We start from the raw sequence: 22,694 nt of genomic DNA on the forward strand, positions 1-22,694 counted from the left end.
CATGTTTGATCAACGGTCTCTGTTATATGTAATATAAATATATGTATATATGTTTTAATCAAAATCATCTCTAATCCTCATTATTTGGCATGCTACATGGTGATTTTTAACCTGTGTACAAATGAGAATGAACCAGAAATGTGAAAGGATGCTGATTTTTCATAATTCGCAAATTTTCATTCAAGCTCCAAACCAAATAGGGGGCAGCACACATTTTGTTGCAAGACAAAATAATGAGAAATAATCACAAAATTTATGTTACAAAATAAACTTTTAAAAAGAGTATTGAGGCTAATAATCTCTACAGATCATGCATTTTTAAAACCGTATGTATACATCAATACAAATGAATTTAACTTGCTATGCCGGCTTTTTAGCCTAAACATAGGCTAAAAATCTATGTTTCATCAATCTGGGAGATCAAATGAGCAGAATTTAGACTTAAATTGCTATGGCCCAATATCTTATTTGAAATAAAGCTATTTTTTTTGCAGTTGAATTTCACTGTAATGCAGTACAGTATGATTGATTTATTTTAGTTTTTGCAGGGGGTGGAGTGAAACGTGCTCAGATTTGTTCCAGTGTACCATAACATTGATGTGTTGGGGCCTTATTAATAATAAGGAGTCATGTTCTTGCGACAGATTAGTAGTATTTTGTACAAATAGTAATGCACTGTAATTCCAATAATGTCAATTTTGTGCATTCAGTGCAAAAACGTAATCTTTTTATTAATAAATGGTTTTATTCCTATTCCTAAGACCATAACCATTTTCAAAAGATGGCCAAAATACAGCACTGCTTGTCCGCCATTTGGAGTAAGTCAGACATTACTACCATTCATTCATTCATTCATCTTCCGTTCCGCTTATCCTCACAAGGGTCACGGGCGTGCTGGAGCCTATCCCAGCTATCTTCGGGCGAGAGAGGCGGGGTACACCCTGATCTGGTTGCCAGCCAATCGCAGGGCACATATAAACAAGCAACCATTCGCACTCACATTCACACTTTATTTAAATAACAATTTAGAGTCTTCAATTAATAGATGTTTTTGGTATGTGGGAGGAAATCGGAGTGCCCGGAGAAAACCCACCCAGGCACGGGGAGAACATGCAAACTCCACACAGGCGGGGCCGGGATTTGAACCACGGTCCTTACAACTATGATGCAGATGTGCTAACCAGTCGCTCACCGTGCCGCCATTACAACCATATTTCCTTAAATAGCATATTTTTCTATAATATACATTTTAAAACTCCATGACATAGATCTGCATCTCCATCTGTAGTTGAGTAATGCCACTATTAGTAGAAATACATTATTAATATTGAATATTTGTTATAGAAAAGAAATTGGTGCTTGAGATTTAGTACTATTATTATTATTATGATGGTTATTATAATAACCATTAGGAGTGAGGGTTCCCATCCTTTATATGTTTTGGGGTGCTAAAGGTGTGTTGCTTGTTGGTGTTTGGGGTTGCAAACCGGCCCACGCGCTGTAGTCTGAATCATGAGACCTTGGCTTGCCTTAGTCATTGTGGAGGTTTGTCATTTGTGCATGCTAAGAAGCTTTCTGTTATTCAGGTCAGTTCCTGCCCTACACGCATACTGTGTACACACACACACACACACACACACACATTACAAGCTGCTTTTGTGCCATGTGTGGACATCTGCATGCATGTTGGCACACTCTACCCCATGAGTGCTTGTTTAGATATGAAGACAAACATGATGTAAGTTCTAATGTAAATAAAGGTGAACAATTGTTACTGGTTGAGGCTTTTGGCTGGTGGAGCATTTGTTGAGTCACTCTTGTGGGAGAACATACAGGACTTTATATCTATAGTAATCAGCACTACCAGAGAGCGTAAACCTCCGAGGGCCACACAATCCGATTTGTTCGGATTGGGTAACAATACTACTCGGTAACTGTAAAGATGCGTCATTGACTCATACAAGTTAAGGAAGGCTTATGCAAAATCATTTTTGTGACTCCTTTCTGTCATGTTCAAGTATGATAGCAAATGAAAGTAGAGTCTTTATTGACGAAGGCATGATGGGATGGTGAGTTTCCTTACGAATCTCACTTTTTGACATTCTCAACTGTCATACATGTAAAAAGAAGTTAACTGCAGCTTAATGTAAAAACAACAACAAAACACTCTTAAATGATTAATAATGAAGACATAATACAAGTATGAATCACACCCTTTCAAACATCTCACTGTTTAATGTTCTTGTCAAACAAGTGTAGAGACGTTAATCTAAGAGGTAAAACTGTTCATAGCCACTGTTCTTAGCAAAATATAAAAACAATAAAACTCCGAATTATGAAGGCATAATGTTGAAGGGAGTGGCATTGCTTAATGCATTTCACTTCTTCATAGTCTTACTTCTAATACATGTGTAAAAAGGCTGTAAAAACTTAAATTTTATGATGATTTAAAGCTTTTCTTTCTCCCCAAGAATTCAACCGAATTTTGAATTGTATGACCTCAGGTGTATTGGACTTTAGAGGCTCCATGGTTTGAGGGGCTTACCATTTTGTCAAGGTGTGCGAATGCAAAGGAGCAGAAATAACGCATGTAATCGAAGTCGTTTTTCAGTCTGAGGTGAGCCTTTAGGCCTTGCAGCTGATTACTTCTCAAAACACTGTCGGTTTACTCTTAGTTTCTCTCTGAAATGAACTGATCTTGTTGACAATGTTGATTTATTTTGAAACAGAGAAGCAATGCCATTCCTGAATGTCTGACATCATATTATCCAATTGTCAAAGGAAATGATAAGAATTCATGAACAAATGTGAAAAAAAAATGCCTCTCCATCTCCAATCTTTAATGGTTGCCCAAACAAAGGTTTGTGCAGTTCTCCTCATCATTCCTTGCTTACTGGAAGTACAAACCATAATGTGGTCAGACGATTGAGATGGTAAGTATTTACTGTCTTTAATCAGTAATAGCCCCTTAGACTAGTCCTTTAAGTGGGCTATTTGGAAAAAAGAAGGAAACATTTGAATGTGACATAAAACAGCCCATTTAAATGGTTTTGCCAGACCCCCATTAGTGATGCTGCACACCCAGTTTGACATGTATAGATCTGTATACATTTTTTTGAACTCCTCCATTACTGTACTCCCGTACCTACTGGTTTGTGAAGCAACCACTAAAAACTGGACATGGAGGTTGGAATGACTCATGGACAATGATGCAATTTTTGAATAGCAGGTTCCTATTCGTTGGGACGTTTGGCCTTGTGACAACAGAGAAGAGATGTTTCACTGGGAACCAGTAGATACAAGCAGTAGTAGTTTCTCCTGACTAGATGGCCATGCGCCTGTAGTGGGGTTTTGCGATAAAACGACCACTTCGATCTTACGCACGTGAGGCTGCAGAGGCAATGATTGCTCTCTAATCCATTGTTCACGGATCATTTTTACATTGGCGCTCGGAGACGAATGGTTGGGAATGGCGGATAACATCATCGCCATTCCTGCCGGAGACTATTAGCTGCAGGGAAGTGGCTGTCACTAACGTGTCGGCCGGCAAGATGTGAAGTAACCCCATCATAGGTGAGCGACTTAAGGGCCTTATATCCCGTTCCACAGCCCGTCCAGCTAAGGTCGAATCTCCTCCCTCTTGGTGTTTGCCTTCATCTGCAGCCCCACATGAAGCGGCTGGGGAGTGGGAGTGCGATCAATTCCCATTAATGCGGGGGCAGTACTTGAGCCGGTTGACTTCCTCCTCCGCTAAATATTGCCAGCATCATCAGTCTCTATAGTTTAATAGGTTGTTTTTTTCGCTCCCTCGTATCGCAGCTACAGGCCCGAGCCACTGAGGCTCCTTTAAATGAAAGCGACGTTTGTGGTCTGCAGTGTGTGTGTGTGTGTTAGTTTATTTTTGCCTTTGCATGCGAGGCCTTGCTTGTTATGCGTGTCTTTTGCTAAGTGGATGATCCCTCTCCTTCTCTATATTCCGTGAACACAATTAGCGCGTTCTGTGCCGTGCTACTAACACGACCCCTAATTTCGCCTCTCGATCTTATTATGCAGAGCGCCATCATGGCGGGATTTCATGCTGGCATTAAAAATTCAATCACAAACTATTCATAGCGAGCACACTGTAAAATGTGACCCAAATTGTTTCTGGATCGGACGATGCAGTGCCAACCTCAACCTTCAGACGATTCACAGTAGATCCTGTTGCTGTGGTCTTCTTCTCAGGGGGGGACGTAGATGTTGAATGGGTCTTGTCTTCTCAGGATCAAGACACAATTCCTATTTGCTCTGATCTTACCTCACAGCCCCTTTTTCCACATTCAGTTTTTCTTCAGTACTAACCAAGCTTTTAACCACATAGAAAGCTAAGAAAATCATATCATGCTTCTACTTTAGTCAGGACAAACTCAAGTAAAACTAATTTACCCCCTCATCATCCTACAGCTTTTACCTTACCTTGAGTCCAATCTGACCGGATTCAAACAGCTTAAAATCCTCAACTTCCGTAACGGCAGCGTGGTGGTTAACAGCAGGCTGAAGCTGGACAAGGAGGTGCCGTACAACGTGACTGAGGCGGTGCACTGCGTGCTCGAAGACTTCTGTAGCGCCGCGTCCAAGCGGCTCGACATCGAGATTGATAGCCGCTCCCTGGAGATAGAACAAGGTGAGATGTCCTTGCTGATAGAATCTCTGCTACACACTCTGTTTTTGTATTCTCTCTCCTTTCAAGAGTACAACCCCAAAAACTAGTGCAACTCCAAGTAAAAGAAAAAGCTTCACTCAGTTGCATCTTAATGCTGAACTGTCTTGAGAAAGCAATAGTTTGTATGTATTAAGGCCCTGTCACATACTTGTTTTTCAATCTATGATCATCTGTCATTTGCAAGTGAATGCAATTTGCATGATAGACATGTCCACCCAATTTTGTGTCGATCGGTCAAACTGGTGTCTGGGGCAACATTTTCTAGCTGCCCAGGGGCCCCTACTGAGTGAGTGCCACAGGTCATGTTCGGGGTCACTTAAAATGCATCCATTTTTACCAGGCAACGCACAGTTAAAAACAATTGGTGAGCTTTTGGGCAAGTTGAAGCTCCTAAAATGGCGATCTATTTGAAGAATTATGATAAATAATTACTCCGCAAGACCTACACATTGCCTGGTGTTTGAGCCCAAAATAAAAGTTGCAGTCCCCTCAGCCCTCTCCTTGAGCCGTCACCTTTTCGTGGTGGAGGGGTTTGTGTGTCCCAATGATCCTAGGAGCTAAGTTGTCTGGGGCTTCACGCACCTGGTAGGGTCACCCATGGCAAACGGGTCCTAGGTGAGGGACCAGACAAAGCAGGGCTCCAAAAACCCCTATGACGAACAAAATATATGGATCTAGGTTTACCTTGTCCGGACGCGGGTCACCGGGGCCCCCATCTGGAGCCAGGCCTGAAGGTGGGGCTCGAAGGCGAGCGCCTGAAGGCCGGGCCTGCACCCATGGGGCCCGGGCCGGCCACAGCCCGAAAGGGTAACGTGAATCCCCCTTCCCATGGGCTCACCACCATGGAGCCATTGGGATCGGGTGCAGTGTGAGCTTGGCGGTGGCCATGGAATGTCACCTCTGTGGCATGGAAGGAGACCAAGCTGGTGTGTGAGGTCGAGAAGTTCCGACGAGATATAGTCGGGGTCGCCTCCACACATGGCTCTTGAGAGGGTTTGGACTCTTTTCCACTCTGGAGTTGACCACGGTGAGAGCGCATGTACGTTGGGGTTCATCCCGGTGGACGAGAGGGTAGCCTCCCTCCGCCTTCGGGTGGGGGGACGGGACCTGACTGTTATTTCTGCCTATGCACCAAACAGCAGTTCAGAGTACCCACCCTTTTTGGTTTCCTTAGAGGGGGTGCTGGAGAGCGCTCCCGCTGGGGACTCCATCGTTCTGCTGGGGGACTTCAATGCTCACGTGGGAAATGAGAGTGAGACCTGGAAGGGCGTGATTGGGAGGAACGGCCCCCCCGATCAGAACCCGAGCGGTGTTCTGTTATTGGACTTCTGTGCTCACCACGGATTGTCCATAACGAACACCATGTTCAAGCACAAGGGTGTCCACACGTGCACTTGGCACCAGGACACCCTAGGTCGCCGTTCGATGATCGACTTTGTGGTCGTGTCATTGGACTTGGGCCGCATGTCTTGGACACTCGGGTGAGGAGTGGGGCGGAGCTGTCAACTGATCACCATCTGGTGATGATTTGCCTCCGATGGTGGGGGAAGATGCCGGTCCGACGTGGCAGGCCCAAACGTATTGTGAGGGTCTGCTGGGAACGTCTGGCAGGATTCCCTGTCAGAAGGAGTTTCAACTCCCACCTCCGGCAGAACTTCACCCACGTCCTGGGGGAGGCGGGGGATATTGAATCCGAGTGGACCATGTTCCGCGGCTCTATTGCGGGGTGGCCGACCGGAGCTGTGGCCGTAAGGTAGTCGGTGCCTGTCGTGGCGGCAATCCCCGAACCCGTTGGTGGACACCAGCGGTGAGGGATGCCGTCAAGCTGAAGAAGCAGTCCTATCAGGCTTCTTTGGACTATGGCACTTAAAAAACAACAACAACAACCTTAGCTGTAATAAAGTGCTGTAAATAAAGATTGAACACAAATAAAAAGCCTTAATTGTCATTGCAACAACATTTGGGTTATGAAAACATAAAACACAACCAATAGCAAAAGGATAACAAGCATATACTACTGGTAGGATCAATGCTCTCACGGCGGAAGAGTTTCTCGATCCTTCGTGAGTGGGGCTTCGTGACGGGAAGCGGCTGGCATCAGCTCGGCTAGCCAGAGCCAAGCAGCACTGAGCGGGGAGGGAGAGGTAAAGGGAGACGGAGCTTTGACCACCTCCTCTTGTTGTTGCAATGGTGAAATTGTCTCGGCAAATGTTAACTGTTCATCTCTTTTGTAGCACCGGGTCACTGTTAAACGTGTTAAAATAAAAATCCAAATTAAATCACTGAACATAACGGCCGACAAACTACACTGTTGGCTGGAAGAGCTATCCCCTCGTCTTTAAAAGGTAAAACGTTCTGATGACATTTCGGCCTCCAAAAGTACCTGCACCGAACAATTGAATATATTGTGCAGACTACACAACCCCACGTTATCACACATTTAAAGAATGAGGTTATTTTTTCCATCAGATGGAGCTCAGTAGCTTGAAACAAAAAGACACTTGAAATTCGTACACAACCTAATCTTTCCACCGGAAATGTTTTTTCCGTGCATGTGGTCCATTGGGCATATAAATGTATGACTGGATGCTTTGTGACCTTGCAGAAAATGTCAATTTTGCATATGAAAATGGAGAGAAGCTGTTATTAAACTGATATTGATAAAGAAATAAATGAAACAACGTTGATAAGGCATGACTGGACGTTTTGTAGCCACATAGCAATGCTAGGGCATCATTGTCATTCAGTGCATGATTAACTCACAGCATAGCATGCAAATATGCTTCTGGCCATGCCATGGCAGACTGTGATTTCCACATTTCCAGATCCATCTATTTTCTGTAGTGCTTGTCCTCATTCGGGTCATGGGTGAGCTAGAGCTTATCCCAGCTGATTGTGGGTAAGAGGCAAGATGAAATGTATTTATTAAAAATGTATATGGGTTCGCAGTCATAATGGGCCTTTGAGGGAAACCATAACTACAATGTGGCCCGTGACAAAGATGAGTTTGACACCCCTGAAAAGTCTTCGATGAAACTAACATGCAGGTTTTTGTAATGTGGGAGGAAGCCGGACTACCTGGGGAAAACCCACGCAAGCACATGGACTACATGCAAACTTCACACAGGAAGGCCTGAGCTGAGATTAGAACCTTCAACCTCAGAACTGTGAGGCAGATGTGCTCACAACTCGGCGTGTGGTGTTTTGACTGAGAAAACACATTACGTTCTTGTATTGACTTCACAGCCTATGGCGCGGTGATGAATAATAATGTCCAATTTACGGAGCTTGACTTGTTCTTCTCTAATGAAGTTTAGTCAGTTCTGGACTCAAGTCGTATGGTTAGTCATGCCACAAGGTCAAAGTCCCCAGTCGTCCCCCCTCCTCATAAATGTGATGCATCTTGTTTGCACGCACGAGCTCCCAACTGTATTATCTTATTAAAAGTCGACGCCTCGCTGTTCATCGATCAAAGCGCCCTTTCATTTCTTCTCTGAACCTAGAGATGGCGTTTGGCTGGCTGGCTGACTATGTACGCCGCCTTCATGTTAATGTCGCTCTCCTGCTTTTTCCCGCAGCTGACGAAGCAGACCCGTGCAAGTTTCTGGCCTGTAATGAGTTTTCACGCTGTGTGGAGAACAGTTGGAACAACGAGGCTGAGTGTCTATGTGAGCCGGGCTACAGCGCTGTGGATGGCCTTCCGTGTCAGAGCGCATGCGACCTGCAGCCAGACTACTGCCTTAATGGAGGCCTGTGTGAAATCATTCCAGGCCATGGAGCCACATGCAGGTGCAATACTCAGAAAAAAAACACCAGCTAATCGCAGGGCACATATATATATACGAACATGGACACACAACTATTTATACTCACATTGACACCTAAGACAATGGACTTTTTGCAGATAGCGCCATGACGTCATATCCGCTGCGGGTAGTACGGTTGACCCTCTTCTGGTTCGGTGAACTACGACAGCCTTGTATTCATAATCTCGAGTAAAATGACGAGTATGAGCCTGATGAAACAGTTTAGATTTTTTTTCATTCCAAAAGCAGCACAATCTATACCATGAACATTGTTGTGCACATCGTCATTCAAATTTGATGACGTTTTAAGCAACCAAAGATTTCCAAGCAATGTTTGACTTGCCTGTGATTACGTGTCTCAGAACTTGCTTTCCTGGATACCGCAGTGCATACAAGCATTACATTAATAGGAGAAATAGACGTGTTTCTCGTGTATAATGCGCAGCCATGTATAATACGTTCCCCCAAAGTTGACCTAAAAATTCTGGAAAACCCTTCTACCTATGTATAATGCATTTTTACAACGCATGATTTTACTTCTGCCCATATGATCAAAACATTAAGTATTATCTGTATTTTGTTAGTTTTATTTTTTTTCAAAGAATTATTCTGAAGTTCAGCACTTTATTTGAACACGTAATACTTTCTTTTTTATTTACTTGCTATCATTTTGAAATTCACAGCCCTACTTTTATTTAGTAAATTAGAAAACACACAGTTTTACTCATATGTTTGATTACCCAGGCAGAATTTGTAAGATAGGTACAATTCTTTAAAGAAAATATGAAGGGCCAGGCGAAAGACATTTAACTTGATTTTAATGGGTTTCACATTATACGGTCAAGCATTTCAGAAAAGGATTATCATTAAACAAAACATAACCATAAAGAAATTAATGATGGTTGTTGTTCAGTCATCAGTCATATTTGAAAAAAAAAAAAAACATTTCACAAATTCTGCCAGGGTATGTACAGTGGCGGAGCTAGTCTTACAATTGTACAATGTTATCAAATCCCCACTTCAAGCCGAAACAATGTCAGGGGAAATAAACCACTGTAGATGTAAGTTTAATATTCAAACTTTCAGCGACTCAGTGGTTCCCAACTGGTTTTGCCTCAGGACCCAAAATATACCTTATTCATTAAGTTGCAACCTAAATTTTGGACATTCTTTACCAACTCAAATTTATTTCACAAAAAAATAGCCCAGTAATACAAAAACTTTTATGCACTGTTGAAAACATGAAAACAGTTGCTTATATATGAACAAACATGACAAATATGAAATAAAAGGCACACTTTGTATGAAGTAAATAAAAAGGCTGACTTCTTGAATCAAATAATAAAATAAAACAGACAAAATACTTAATTACAAAGGCAGAATTCACAGGTAGGCTATACCTATTTTTAACAAGCTACACCGGTGATACTGGTGAAATTTCAGAAATCAAAATGAAAAATAAAGGCAGAATTCAATTGAATCACAATATTTGTGCTTTTTTAAACAGTTACACTTGTGATGCTCATTAACAGCACTTTTGTGATGCCCTCAACTCTTCAAGTTTTCGTTGAAAGCACTCCAGAAGTTTGTCTTAAATGTGTTTTTAGCTAGCCTGTTGTGCAGTACATTATGCATGAAATAAGATGCTGCATAGAAGAGAAAAAAAATGCACCACTTTTGACACTGTAGCGGTGTCGGTTTTTAAGCTTTTAAACAAACATATCAGTATACCAACACTTTAGGGACATAACAAAGGGCAAAACATGAAGAATAATCCCCCAGCCACCTTCACGTCATATTTCATTTAAGACAACAGCTAGTTTCATTCCTCTAAAATCATTGGAGAAGCACGTCAATATAAGCAGCAACCCGAATTAAATGAAAGACGTGAACGTGGAGTGGCTGTTGGAAGCTGACACTGGTCATGTGTCGACACCAAACCTGACACCCCGGTCTCATAATAGTAAAGCGGCTGCGCTAAACACTTGTCCACCGCCTCTATATATTCATTAATTGTAATGACATTGCCCCCAAACTTGGCAGGATGTCAGATGTCGGCTGACTTACCCTGAATGCACAATCAGATCAACAAAACCATCCATTCATCCATTTTCCATAGGGCATGTCCTCATTTGGGCCTCGGATGAGCTGCAGCCTATCCCAGCTAGTCAATAAACACTTTTAGAGCCCTCAACTGGACGAAAGATGGCCTGAACTGAGATTCAGACTTTGGACCTATTGGCTGTGAGGCTAACCACAACTCCAGTATGCTGCCTCAACCAAAAGAGCTCTTTACCATTTTAGCATGAAAATGCATGTTTAATCTACATGCATTTTCATTAACTTGAAGTTAGTCATAAGTGTGGGGCTAATGAAAGAGATTATTTCACTTGCATGTGGTGGGAATGTTGGGAATGTCCATCCATTTTCTGAGCCGCTTCTCTTCACTTGGGTCGTGGCGGTGCTGGAGCCTCTCCCAGCTATCATCGGGCAGGAGGCGGGGTACACCCTGAACTGGTTGCCAGCCAATCGCAGGGCACATACAAACAAACAACCATTCGCACCTACGGGCAATTTAGAGTCCCCAATTAATGCATGTTTTTGGGATGTGGGAGGAAACCGGAGTGCCCGGAGAAAACCCACGCAGGCACGGGGAGAACATGCAAACTCCACACAGGTGGGGCCGGGGATTGAACCCTGGTCCTCAGAACTGTGAGGCTGACGCTCTAACCGGTCGTCCACCGTGCCGCTCCGGAATGTCCAATGAAATGCAAATTTCTCAACATTCTAAGAAAAAGCATTTTTTTTAATTGTAAAAAAAAAAAAAAAATTTGGAGATCAATGCTTTTAATTGGAGAGCACTGTTATGTAATTTTATATCTCAGGGGGATATGTGGCTGTCTCAGGGGAAGTCAAACATTTGTGTGGTTCACGTTGGTGTAAGTTTTCCAAAAAAGCCAAAGGAAAAGCAAAACAGTAATTGTTTTGTTAATTGCTGAAGGTTATTAATGGGAAAACACACTCATCGAGGAGGAGGCAGGGTCAGTGCCCACCACGTTTTATTTCTTTCGATACATATTTTACAGACTTCTGATTCAGTTGAAAAATCAATTTCCTTAGGGTCTGTCTGTCTGACTTCCTGTTTCTGCTCGATTCTGAGGCAATTTGTTGATCTATGTTTCTGCATCTTTAAAATGTATGTCAGCTGTGTAGTTCAGAATGAGCTACGGACGTTTGTGTTATTTTGTATATTGACTGTGAAGAAAAATTGGAATTAAAGAAAATATAGCCATGACATGCACATATATAGGTTTTCCTTGATTTTAACCCACTGTGGCCCCCCCCCCCAACATTTGTTCTTCCAATAAAGTGATTTGTTGTATATGTGCCCTATTCTCCCTAACCTAGATTATTTCCATGTTCCAGATGCCCTGTAGGAAAATACTGGCACTACCATGGAGAGCGCTGCAGCGAGCTGGTGTCGGTACCACTCGACCCGTCGCTAATTATAACCTGCCTCGTGGGGAGCCTCTGCCTCGTTTGCGCCATCATCGGCATTCTGGTGTTCATTAACAAGAAGTGCACAGCGACGAGGAAGGCGGTGACTTTGGTGTAAGTTAGAAACGCTTCAGTGTTCCTGTTATTTATGTGATGTGAGGCTTTTTATAAAAAAAACGTTTTCCCACCCCCCCACTAGGCACGGCGTTGCTCCCTATGCATTTGAAAATACTTTGAGGGTGAACCCAGTATATGAGAGTGACGATGGCATCTTAAGCCAAGTGTCCACATTGCCGTGTCCCTCCAGTTCGGCCTCACCCCACTCTCACCAGTCTGAGCAGGAAGTGTATGCCTCAGTTGAAAACATACATCTCAGTATTGAGGTACACAGTGCTGAGCGGCACGAGCACTTGAACTAACCGCCACGCTACTAACCGCTCAAGTAGCCGACTCACTGCTCTAACACACTCTCAGGCATTGTTTTTTTTTTTTTTTTTTTACATCAGAACCTCAAATTCCCAATTGGTTTGGGTTTTGAAATAGTTTTTCCCATAGGAAAAAAAGGCAACAAAAATAATCCATTCCAGGTTCACACTGGAGAGCTAATGCTGAGGTCTTGCACAATAACCTGAGGTCTCAAAGGAAGTCATGCACGACAACAGTCCATTGTTTTGAAAAAAAAAAAGCCACAAAAATCCAAATAAAAAAGCAAAAAGCAATAACACCACTAAAAGGCATTAATCATTTCCATATATTGATACAATCTTTTGATGCTCAGTTGTTTTTGAACTGAGCTCAAATGTCAAGCAGAAAATGAAGAAGGATGACAGCAGTCCAAATCAGAAAGCCACAAAAAGCCAAATCAAAAAGCAAAGGTTAATCACTAAAAGCGGCTAATTTTGGAAACATGCTCAGGTGCGGGTTTGAGGGCTGTGCCTCACCAGATTTAGTAGAGGACATTGTAGTTGATATTTAAAACAGAACAGCGATTACAATTTTTTTTCGCAATTGTTTGTTTCTGACTTCCTGTTCCTGCTGACTTTCTCATCCTGTTCCGACACGCCATTCAAATAGCCAATTGGGTGTGACCGCTACTTGACATTGTTTTTCCCCAAAGGGCCATAAATTCTGACAAGCAACAAATGACAAATGAACACGAACAGGAATCCGAGCAATTATGCCAGCAATGATATCAGTCTATCTTACTGTAAATATTAGGGCTCGTACTAACCCTCTTGTTATTTGTGTTGACAGTAACGAATGACTTCCAAATCAGAATGAAATTGTTACTCCTTGTACTATTCCGAAAGAAAGAGATGTTATCTTCCAACTAATGAAATATCCAATTAGATTATTTGAAAACTATCTATGGAACCAGAAAGAGAGTACGCTGGTGCGTTTTGGCTGCCACTTCATCCAGAAATGTTATTCTTTTTAGTTTAAAATGGCTTACTTTAACCAGGATGCCTTGTCGTACCATGGCCAAAGGTAGAATCCCGGTTGGCTTTGCGCCCGTTTCAGTGCCGTAAATCCCGGCTGGGGACACCTGACTCCTTTCTAGCTATACAGCTGGCTCGCTATTTTTCCATGAAGAATACCAATCCCGACTTTAGAGGCTCCACTGTATTTGTGTGTAAGGACCTGCTCTGAGGATGCAAAACACAGATGAGGCTCCCTACAATGTCACAAAACATCCAAATCTGCGGTGCAAAACCCTCCAAAGATGACATCTGCTGTGTACTTATAGCTGTAGGTCAAAATGCTTGTTGTACTGTAGCGCTCGTCACTTTTTATTTCCTCTCCATCTGCTTACGTGCTCTCCAGGCACCTCTGCTGGCATGAGAAATTAATGAAGTGTGTTGTAAACACAGCAGGTGCTCACTTTGTGTGCATGTGTGTATGTCTTTCCCTTAGATCCCCAGACAACTCTACACCACAAGATCCGAAAAGTTAGTGTCGGAGCTGGTGGACTTCCATCAATGCATCCCGCACAATGAGGTGAGAAACAACACACTGTCAAATGACACCCGGGGATAGTCGAGCATGAGTGGGAATGAGATGGATTTATGATTAAACAATGCTTTGCTCCCTTCAGGTTAAATATGCACTTTATCTCCAAGTATGCATGTAAATATTTTATCACGTTTGCATGAAATATTGTATAGCTCTATAAAACATGCAAAGCAAAATGTGTGCATGAGACGAACCCAATTCTTCCCAACAAGTAGTGCTTTGCTCAATTGTTTTGTGCATTAGCAATCTGCTCAGAACAAAGACATTGTTTTAGGACCACCCCTTAGATTTTCAACTGGATTTACGTACATCTGGTCTTGGGCACGGCCTCTCCAAAACTGGACCACTGGAAAAATTCATGTATGTTTTGGGCAATTTTAGCCTGACTTGGATGTTTTCCTACTCCATAGCACCGCTCGACGCTCTCATTCAGACTTCAAACAATATGGTAAATTGTTGTCATACATGGCACACAGCCAGGACATGCAACTCCTTGTTGCTGTCAGCCTCTTCATAGCCCTCCTGATCAGGTTTCTCTAATCCACAAAAAGCCACTCCGCCACAAAAAAAATCCCAGATAGATGACAAAAAGGAGATCTGTTGTCACTCAACATGTTGGACACAGCCAATTCACCAATTCTTGCAGCTTGTTTAATGTTGCTGGAGGCCTGCTCGCAGCCTCTCTGACCAATTGTGTCACAAAATGTGACAAAAATGACCAAAAAGCTCAGACATATGACAAATGGAAGAGATTGTTGTCACATGAAGGAGACAACCAATCCCTGCCAGAAATTCCAGCAGCTACTTCAATGCTGCTGTAGGCCCCCTCGTAGCCTCCCTGAAGAGTTTTCGTTTCTCCTTTCATCGATTTTCTGGGGAAGTCCAATTTTCAATAACATCAATGTGTTCCATTGTACACTATATCTAATACCTTGGAAATTCCTTTGTGCCTTGTCCTGACTGATACCTTTTAAACATGTTGCTTTGGAAGGTCTCTGTGGACCTTATGGCTTTTGGAAATGGAAGGAAAATCCCACAACAACAGCGGAACTTTGTCTGGGGTTAATCAGAGAGTGTGCATTGTGCAGAGTTGCGTTGAATGTGGAAACGATTCTCAATGATTGTGCAACCAAAGTGTGTGGCCTTCTTTTTATCTATTGTATCTCTCCTTTCTTCTCTCAGACGTGGCGACTGCCAGATGAATACAGAGCATGTTTTCTTCTGTGGACATCAGACAGCGAAGGCGATGAGGCCACCGTGGTGTGATGGCGTCCTGGGGCCGCAGTTGCCACAGCAACAAACCGAGCGAAGGATCTATGCTTAACTGTATCTTGCCACGCCCCCTACTCCCCGAAGCCCTCGTAGAGTGTTAGGTCATGAATTGTTCATAGTGACGAATGTGTCGTGCTAGACAGAGCGCTATGGATATTCCAATGTGTGCGGAGTGATGTTGTTTTCATGAGGAATCGAATATTTATTACACATAATGAATGGTAGGAAAATTTCCTGTACGGCAGTTCTTTCCTCACAATGAGGTATTTATTATTTACAAAGTGGCACACTTGGTGGTATCTCCCTTTAGACATTCATTTTATACGCCATTGTCGCATCCCAAAAATAAGTGAATAAATGTATTAGCTGATAAAATCTTCAAAAAATGGTTTAGGAGTTGTAAAAGATCTTTAAAGCTTCTCTGAGTCTGATCATTCATCTTTGAGGATTTAGGCTTTTTGTACACATTTTAATCTTAAAATAAAGAATGAAATGTTTTTGCAATAAGAGTATTGGCTTTTTTTTTTTTTTTTTTTAATGGCAGCTGGAAGGTTAGCAATACATATATCGCATCTCCAATAATAAATGTCATGCCTCAATTAATCGTTGGGTGCTTTGTCCACAGAAAGAAATAAATGGCTCTTTTTTTTCCTGTCAGGTAAAAATATTCCTGCTAACAGATGCCAGGCCGCAAATTCATACTTGAAAGGTGTGTCATCCATTGAAAAAACTAAACACCACCTTTCCCAATCATAAAAAAATATTTCCGCTAACAGACGCCATGCCTCAAATTATCACAAGCTCTTTTTTTCCCTGGGAAAAATATAACCGTTAAGAGATGCCATTGCTTCAAATAATCCCTGGCTGTTTCTTCCATCAAAACAAATAAATGCCTCACCTCAAATATTTTTCTTTTTCCCCCCCAACAGGATTTTTTTCCCCCCTTGCAGGAAAATAATATTTCTGCTAATGGATGCCATACAAAAATATCAGGGTGTGTTGTCCACTGAAGCAAATAAAAGCCTCAAGTCAAATAGAACCCCATTTTTTGTGTTCTCCACAGAAAAAAATCAAGACCACTTCAAATAGATGACACCTCTTTTTTTCACATGAGAATTTTTTTTTCCTCTCCCCAAATGCCCGTTGAGCATGTTGTCCCCTCAAACAAGTAAATATCTTACCTCATATAATGGCCTACTTTTTTCAAATCAGGGGAAAAAAACACCAGCCAGAAAAGTAAGTTATTTGCAATTCCCCTTTGCATTTGCATTTGGAAATACGTTAATTGAGACAAATTATTGCTTTGATGAAATAATTGACTGTGTTTAGCTTGTTCAAGCACACTAAAGGCGCAACTTCAAGAACGAACGCCTGCAGTGAACCTTTAATCTGCTTTAATTGCCTTCGTTTTAAATAATCTGTACGTTAAACTCGTTTGCCGCAATTCCGATTAGGACGTCAAGTCCAGTTAGGAGTTACTTGCGAGTAAATGCTGCCCTACTCACGATTCTTCATATTTTGACTTTAGTGAGCTCAGGCGCTACAGCATGAAGAATAAAATGTACAATGAAGAATAGAAGGGTAATATATTTTATTCTCTACAGTGTTGCTTTGAAAATACAAACAAAACACAAAGATGAGAGATGATGTGTGAGCGTTTTGAACAAGCAAACAAACAAACACACTGCAAACGTGAAAAGCAAAAAGGTCCTCCTACATATCAAGTGGGCATCAATACAAAAAAGGATTAAAAGATGTACGTAAAACGATGTTTTAAGCTTCAAGAAACAACATAAGACCCTTACACACATCATTAAAACAACAATTCATGTCCCGCTCGTTAAGGTCTCAGGTTGAACTTTTTGGGGAGGTGCAATTTTAAGGCCTCTTCAAAGGTGGTGAGCACAACATCTACAAACAACACAGCATGAAAGGAAACTGGTAAGACGGCATCATCTGTCACATCCCGCTTGCCTTCTGACACGTGTTGCTTTGCACGAGTTCACTTGAGGAGATTCTGCAGCATGGCGGTGGCGTACGTGGGCCGCGCCTGCTTGTTTTCAATGGCTTTCTTCAGGTAATGGATTCCGTCGCAGCGCTCCCAGATTTCCTCGAACTGCCTGGGCAGGATCTCGGCACCCCTCTTTCTGGTCAGACCGGTCTCTTCAAGACTCAGCTCGCACATCTCCATATCATCTTTCCCTGAGGACGGAGACAATTCCAAATGGAGAAAATTCTAATTCCCTCGAGAAACTGAGTGTGAAGATACAAGACGACGAAATGTGAAAGAAAGAAAGAAAGAAAGAAAGAAAAAGGAATTGAGGACTGCATAGCTGGACTTTCATACAGCATATTATAAATACAGCAATCCCAAGCTACAGGGCTTTTGGACATTTTGAGGCAATGCAATGTCGTCATTCCCTCATCACTTTGCTTCTCTGTCCATAATCTCAATTTTGATCTTTCTGCCAAATGTTTTGTTACACTGATTTTAAATGTGTTGAGTCAAGGCTTTTAGCTGCAGAAAAATATGTTTCATTGACAAGTGATGATTTACACCTGGTCCTTAACTCATTTATTGATGTGGATGTTTTAATTGGTCAACTGGAATCCAACCGTTTACTGCTACCAATGTATATTTGTCAAGTATGTTTTTCAACAGGCATGGAAGATGGTGTCGCCCAGCTTTTTTGTGAAATTCAGGTTTGAAAACCACTGAAATGACTAACAGCGTTGCATCGCTTTGGAATTGAGATCAGCATGCCTTCTGACGAGAAGATAAAGATCGGGGGGGGGAATCTCGGCTTGTCATGCCGATTTCGAGGGAGAGAAACGCCAAAACGTTGGAAGTCGGGCAAGTTTAGGCACCTCTCACTCCATCAGAGCGAGTATGTGTCGTGGTAGGTAGTAGAAAGTGTGTTATGCAATCGACAGTTGATGACACTGTATGGAGTGAATGACGAACGGTATGTAAAAAAAGCCACGGATGTTCAAATTAAGCCATGTGAGTCAGCGTCAGTCACAGTGCGTTTCTTAATTGGATATCCATCCATCCATTTTCTGAGTGTATATGTGCCCTGCGATTGGCTGGCAACCAGTTCAGGATGTACCCCGCCTCCTGCCCGAAGATAGCTGGGATAGGCTCCAGCACTCACGCGAACTGATACATCAATTATTTTGCCATTAAAATCCCTTTCTCAGTCTTATTTTTGTTGTTTGAAATTTGAAGGTGTCACAAAAGCACCAAAAAAATAGCATTAAAGTCACTTTTCTGTTTGACGTTTCTTTTCACAAAAAAGGCTTTTTGGTCAGAAATAGGTGTTTTGGGTGAATCAACCCATGATTACTAAAGAACAGAAGAAACTAGAACCAAACTTTTTCTGGTGAAAGAAGAGAGTCTAGTGTTGAAAATGGCTTGCTCTCTTTAATGATGCAAGGTTAATGGCTTAAACGTGCTCTTTTTTGGGTTTCCTGAGAAGTGATGCTTTTGGAGATGGGAGGATTCTGCCTGACGCCAGCGATATGAAACACACAATGAACAGACAATATCTAGATAATGTATGGAAGGGATGGCAAACTATTGTAGTACAGGGGCAACACACAACCTAATTTGATGTCAAAGGGGCCGGACCACTAAAATCTTACCATACATATAATAAGAAATAATAAAAAATTAGGAACATCTTTAGATTTAATGTCTCTAAAAAAAAAAAAATATTTACAAAACAACCTCAGATTTCTTGAGAAATTTTTGCTTCAGTTTGTCATCTGCATGTGTTCATAATAACTGATCACAGTGATTGTATTTTAAGGCACAAAACTCAAAGGAATTATTACCATTGTCCTTAGTTCAACAATATTATGTATTTTGTCACTTCCAAATGAACACTTGTACCACAAGTGGGCCTGTTTTGGCCCACGGGCCATATGCTTGACCACCCCCCACAGTAGATACTGTATTTGTGATGGTGGTGGCTGGGTTCCGCTTACGTTTAAAACCCAGAAACGTTTTGTGTGTGAAAGCTCATGTGCATTTTTTGATTTACTGTTGAAAGCCCTGCGATGACACAGTGGGATATAAAGCAGCCACCAAAGGCTTTAAGCGGATATATTTTCGTGGCTATATCATGGAGGGATGTGAAGGCATAAGATCAATTATGATCAATCACACTTTTGAATTTTGATTCACTGCAATTAATCACAGGCGCCAAATATACCACAAATACAGTAGTACCACATTTTGCTTCGAGATAGTATTTTAAACTTGTTGTGCTTCGATGAAAAGAGAGTTCAGCGCTGCACTATATGCAAATTACCTTTGTTTTTTGGGAAGTCCTATCGGGGTGACTTTTCAAGCAAAATTTGCCGTTGAGCACACCAGTCTCAGTCTCCTCGCTTATCTTTGCACTGGCGTAAGCACGGCCACCTGGTCACTGACCTTACAGCAACCCAGCAACCCGCACCACATTTCAGATATCCATCCCCGGTTAAGGTAAACGAGTGTTTGTGGTCAAAATAAATTGTGTGATTAATACATGATTCATGCAATATTTTTTGGTGTGTGAAGGCTTTACCTTTGCCAGCCCTATTATTTACACAAGGTATAGAAAACAGATGGACATTTTTAAGTTACATACACGAGTATTCGCTTTTGGATTAAGAACTGCTGTTAAACAAGTAGTTCACACCCATGCCCGTCAACTACTGGCCTGGTATGCATATTATATTGTTGTCAGTTGTTTTTGCATATATATATATATATATATATATTTTTTTTTGGACAATGTTTTCATCTTCACATATAACATTTTAAACACCCAAATTCCTGTCTTTATTACATTCTTGTAGTGTAAATGTACTCGTGACTCACCCGCCACCAACACAATGGGCCGTTTGTCCGGGTGCAGCTCCATCTGCCGGGCGATCCACGGCCCGTCAAAGTGGGCATACCACCAGCCCTTCTTCTTATTGTGCGGGTCCTTGTACTGGTCGGCCGGCCGGATGAAAGGAATGCGGAAGTAGCGCTGCTGTCGGTTCATGGCCACTTCTTGGTGCTGGGGCATCATGGCGGGGGTTGGGTTCTGTTGTGCTGTAGGGGAGAACACAGAGCGCAACGTGTCAGTGAATTTAGTGGAAAATTATCCCGTCGCATCATCTCACAAGCAAATGTCTAAGTGTCATGAAAGTTGGAGATGATAACATTGTGTGAATGCCTGAGCAGAAGTATTGCTTCTGTTGAGCCATGTTCAATGCTGGATTTTTTTTGCTAGGTTTCCGATTCTTTTTTTTTTTTTGTGTTGGACTTTTGTAAAACAAATTAAAAAAAATAAATAAATAAAAAAAGAAAAAAGAAATTTGGATCTGTGCGGACTAGTGTTGTGAATTTGAGTCCATCTGTTTGTGAGAGGGACCGAATGAAGATGGACATAAGACAATAGGCCAGCTGCCATATGACTTCCATCAAAAGGTAGTGTTTTAAATGTGTTTCATTTGACATTACGCTAGTGGTTAATTTCTTTTTATACTTGTGTGACAGATACTGTTAAAACATTTTTTTTTATGTGTGATGCTTATAAGCCCCCCATAATTAATCATTAAATCGAAGAGCATTTTAATGGCGTTTTGTCCTTTCTAACACATTACTATTAGCCTGGCTAACATCTGATTACACTTGTTTGACAATGAAAATGTTAAAATGTTACTGAAAAACATTACAGTACCTGTACTGTTAACAAGGTTTTATGATTCTGATCATTTAGATTGGATGGATGATTCCAAATACAATTGATCTCAAAGGGATGGATTACAAATGACTTTTTATGCAAATTGTAAATATTAACTAAATTCTTCTGAAAACAGTCTCCAGAGAGTTGAGAATCATCATAAAATAGTGAACGTGAGAAAAGGAGCATGGAAAAGTTGAACATATCCCCATTCATTATCAGCATCAACAATCCATTTTTGTTGTGTAAAATGCCAAAATGCAGATCAGCAGTATGCTTCCATGCAGCAAAACAACTTGCGCTTGTGGCACAGAGCAAAGCAGTGAACTGTCACATTAGCGTCTGCTGAACCTGACAAAGCATGACCGGTAGTTACTTGTTAATTACAATAAATATTTTTCAGGCATTGCCCTGTGATTGGCTTGCGACCAGTTCAGGGTGTACCCTGCCTCTCGCCCGAAGATAGCTGGGATAGGCTCCAGCAAGCCCGCGACCCTTGTGAGGATAGAGCGGTACGGGAAATGAAAAAAAAAAAAAAAAATTCATCATGTAGGAGGCGGCTGCATTTTCTGGCCGCTGTATTTTGGAGACTAATTGAATTTCCAAAGCACAGACATCTTATTTACAGGCAGGTCATTAATCCCTGCCAATGAATGCGAGGGACGGGAGAGAGGCGGAGAAAATAAACAAAACCCTGCTCATGAAGTATCCAAATGTATTGGAATAAAGATGGACAGAAACATTTTCAGAACCGACCATAGTCAGTGACAGACTTTGGAGCCCTCTGATCGCTTCCGTCATCATTGCGTTTCCGATTCTTGGACTTCCATGCATGATAGACCTTCAGGCGCCGGTGGAACTCTTCTCTACAGGCCGCCAACAGGTCAATGTCTGTCCAAACAAAACATAGCGTTATACATACAATAGATCAGGGGTTACCAACATCTTTCTTGGGTACGGATTAATGCGAAATGCTACCAGGGTGATACAAATGAGCTCAAATTCCTTTTAACTATGTTATTCATAACTAATGATATTCTTCTATGTGAAGACACTGACCATGTTAATAATTTCTCACAATAATAAACAATGATTGAAATCATTTTTATGATATTGGGAGTTTAATTTCACTGATGAGTTATTTATAGAACAGGCCTACAGGTGAATTGTGGGCCTTGGTGACCCCTGATATTATATGTATATATATATATATATTTCTTAACTTATTTATATACGTTTTAGGCCACCTCTAGTTTTGTTGTGGTGATGACCCTTTTCACAACAGTCACTTTGAACTTAGTTAACAAATAAAAAGACTGCTTGCAGAATTATGCAAGTTTTATAGGCAGCGCTAAGGAAGAAAGCATAAAATTTTGGTGAACATCTGGATAAAGGTGCAGCTACAGGAAGGTATGTGTTTATCCATCCATCCATTTTCTGAGCCGCTTATCCTCACAAGGGTCGCGGGAGTGCTGGAGCATATCCCAGCTATCATCGGGCAGTTTATTTGGCATCAATGGAACAGTTGCCTCCTGAATCAAGTTATTCATCCACCATAAACTGGAACACAGCTGGCTAACTAACAAACAGATGGACAAATGAACATAAACACAAGAGTTGTTAATGAACAGGTCTGCACTCCACTGAGTGACATTTTAGTTCCATTTGGTCATTAAAGAA

At 41.8% G+C, this 22,694-nt stretch overlaps 2 protein-coding genes across 7 annotated transcripts in view; one reads left to right on the top strand and one right to left on the bottom strand.

The window, feature by feature from the left end:
• impg1b (interphotoreceptor matrix proteoglycan 1b) overlaps positions 1 to 15,798 on the top strand; it is a 32,240-nt gene extending 16,442 nt beyond the window's left edge. For 2 of the 3 annotated variants that reach the window (XM_061795653.1, XM_061795654.1), the window contains 6 exons: positions 4,444 to 4,663; positions 8,281 to 8,491; positions 11,935 to 12,120; positions 12,206 to 12,389; positions 13,921 to 14,004; positions 15,202 to 15,798. In XM_061795653.1, the coding sequence (XP_061651637.1) occupies positions 4,444 to 4,663; positions 8,281 to 8,491; positions 11,935 to 12,120; positions 12,206 to 12,389; positions 13,921 to 14,004; positions 15,202 to 15,285 (969 nt within the window). In that variant the 3' untranslated portion in view covers positions 15,286 to 15,798. The remainder of the gene's footprint in view (positions 1 to 4,443; positions 4,664 to 8,280; positions 8,492 to 11,934; positions 12,121 to 12,205; positions 12,390 to 13,920; positions 14,005 to 15,201) is intronic. The other variant, XM_061795655.1, reaches the window with a different exon arrangement.
• Positions 15,799 to 16,865: 1,067 nt separating this feature from the next.
• Positions 16,866 to 22,694, bottom strand: part of myo6b (myosin VIb) — a 54,044-nt gene continuing 48,215 nt past the window's right edge. For 3 of the 4 annotated variants that reach the window (XM_061795528.1, XM_061795526.1, XM_061795527.1), the window contains 3 exons: positions 21,771 to 21,905; positions 20,162 to 20,380; positions 16,866 to 17,493 (listed from right to left, as the gene is read on the bottom strand). In XM_061795528.1, the coding sequence (XP_061651512.1) occupies positions 17,294 to 17,493; positions 20,162 to 20,380; positions 21,771 to 21,905 (554 nt within the window). In that variant the 3' untranslated portion in view covers positions 16,866 to 17,293. Of the gene's footprint in view, positions 17,545 to 20,161; positions 20,381 to 21,770; positions 21,906 to 22,694 lie in introns of all 4 variants that reach the window. The other variant, XM_061795530.1, reaches the window with a different exon arrangement.

Source organism: Phyllopteryx taeniolatus, chromosome 13 (assembly GCF_024500385.1).
Source record: "Phyllopteryx taeniolatus isolate TA_2022b chromosome 13, UOR_Ptae_1.2, whole genome shotgun sequence".
NCBI lineage: Eukaryota > Metazoa > Chordata > Actinopteri > Syngnathiformes > Syngnathidae > Phyllopteryx > Phyllopteryx taeniolatus.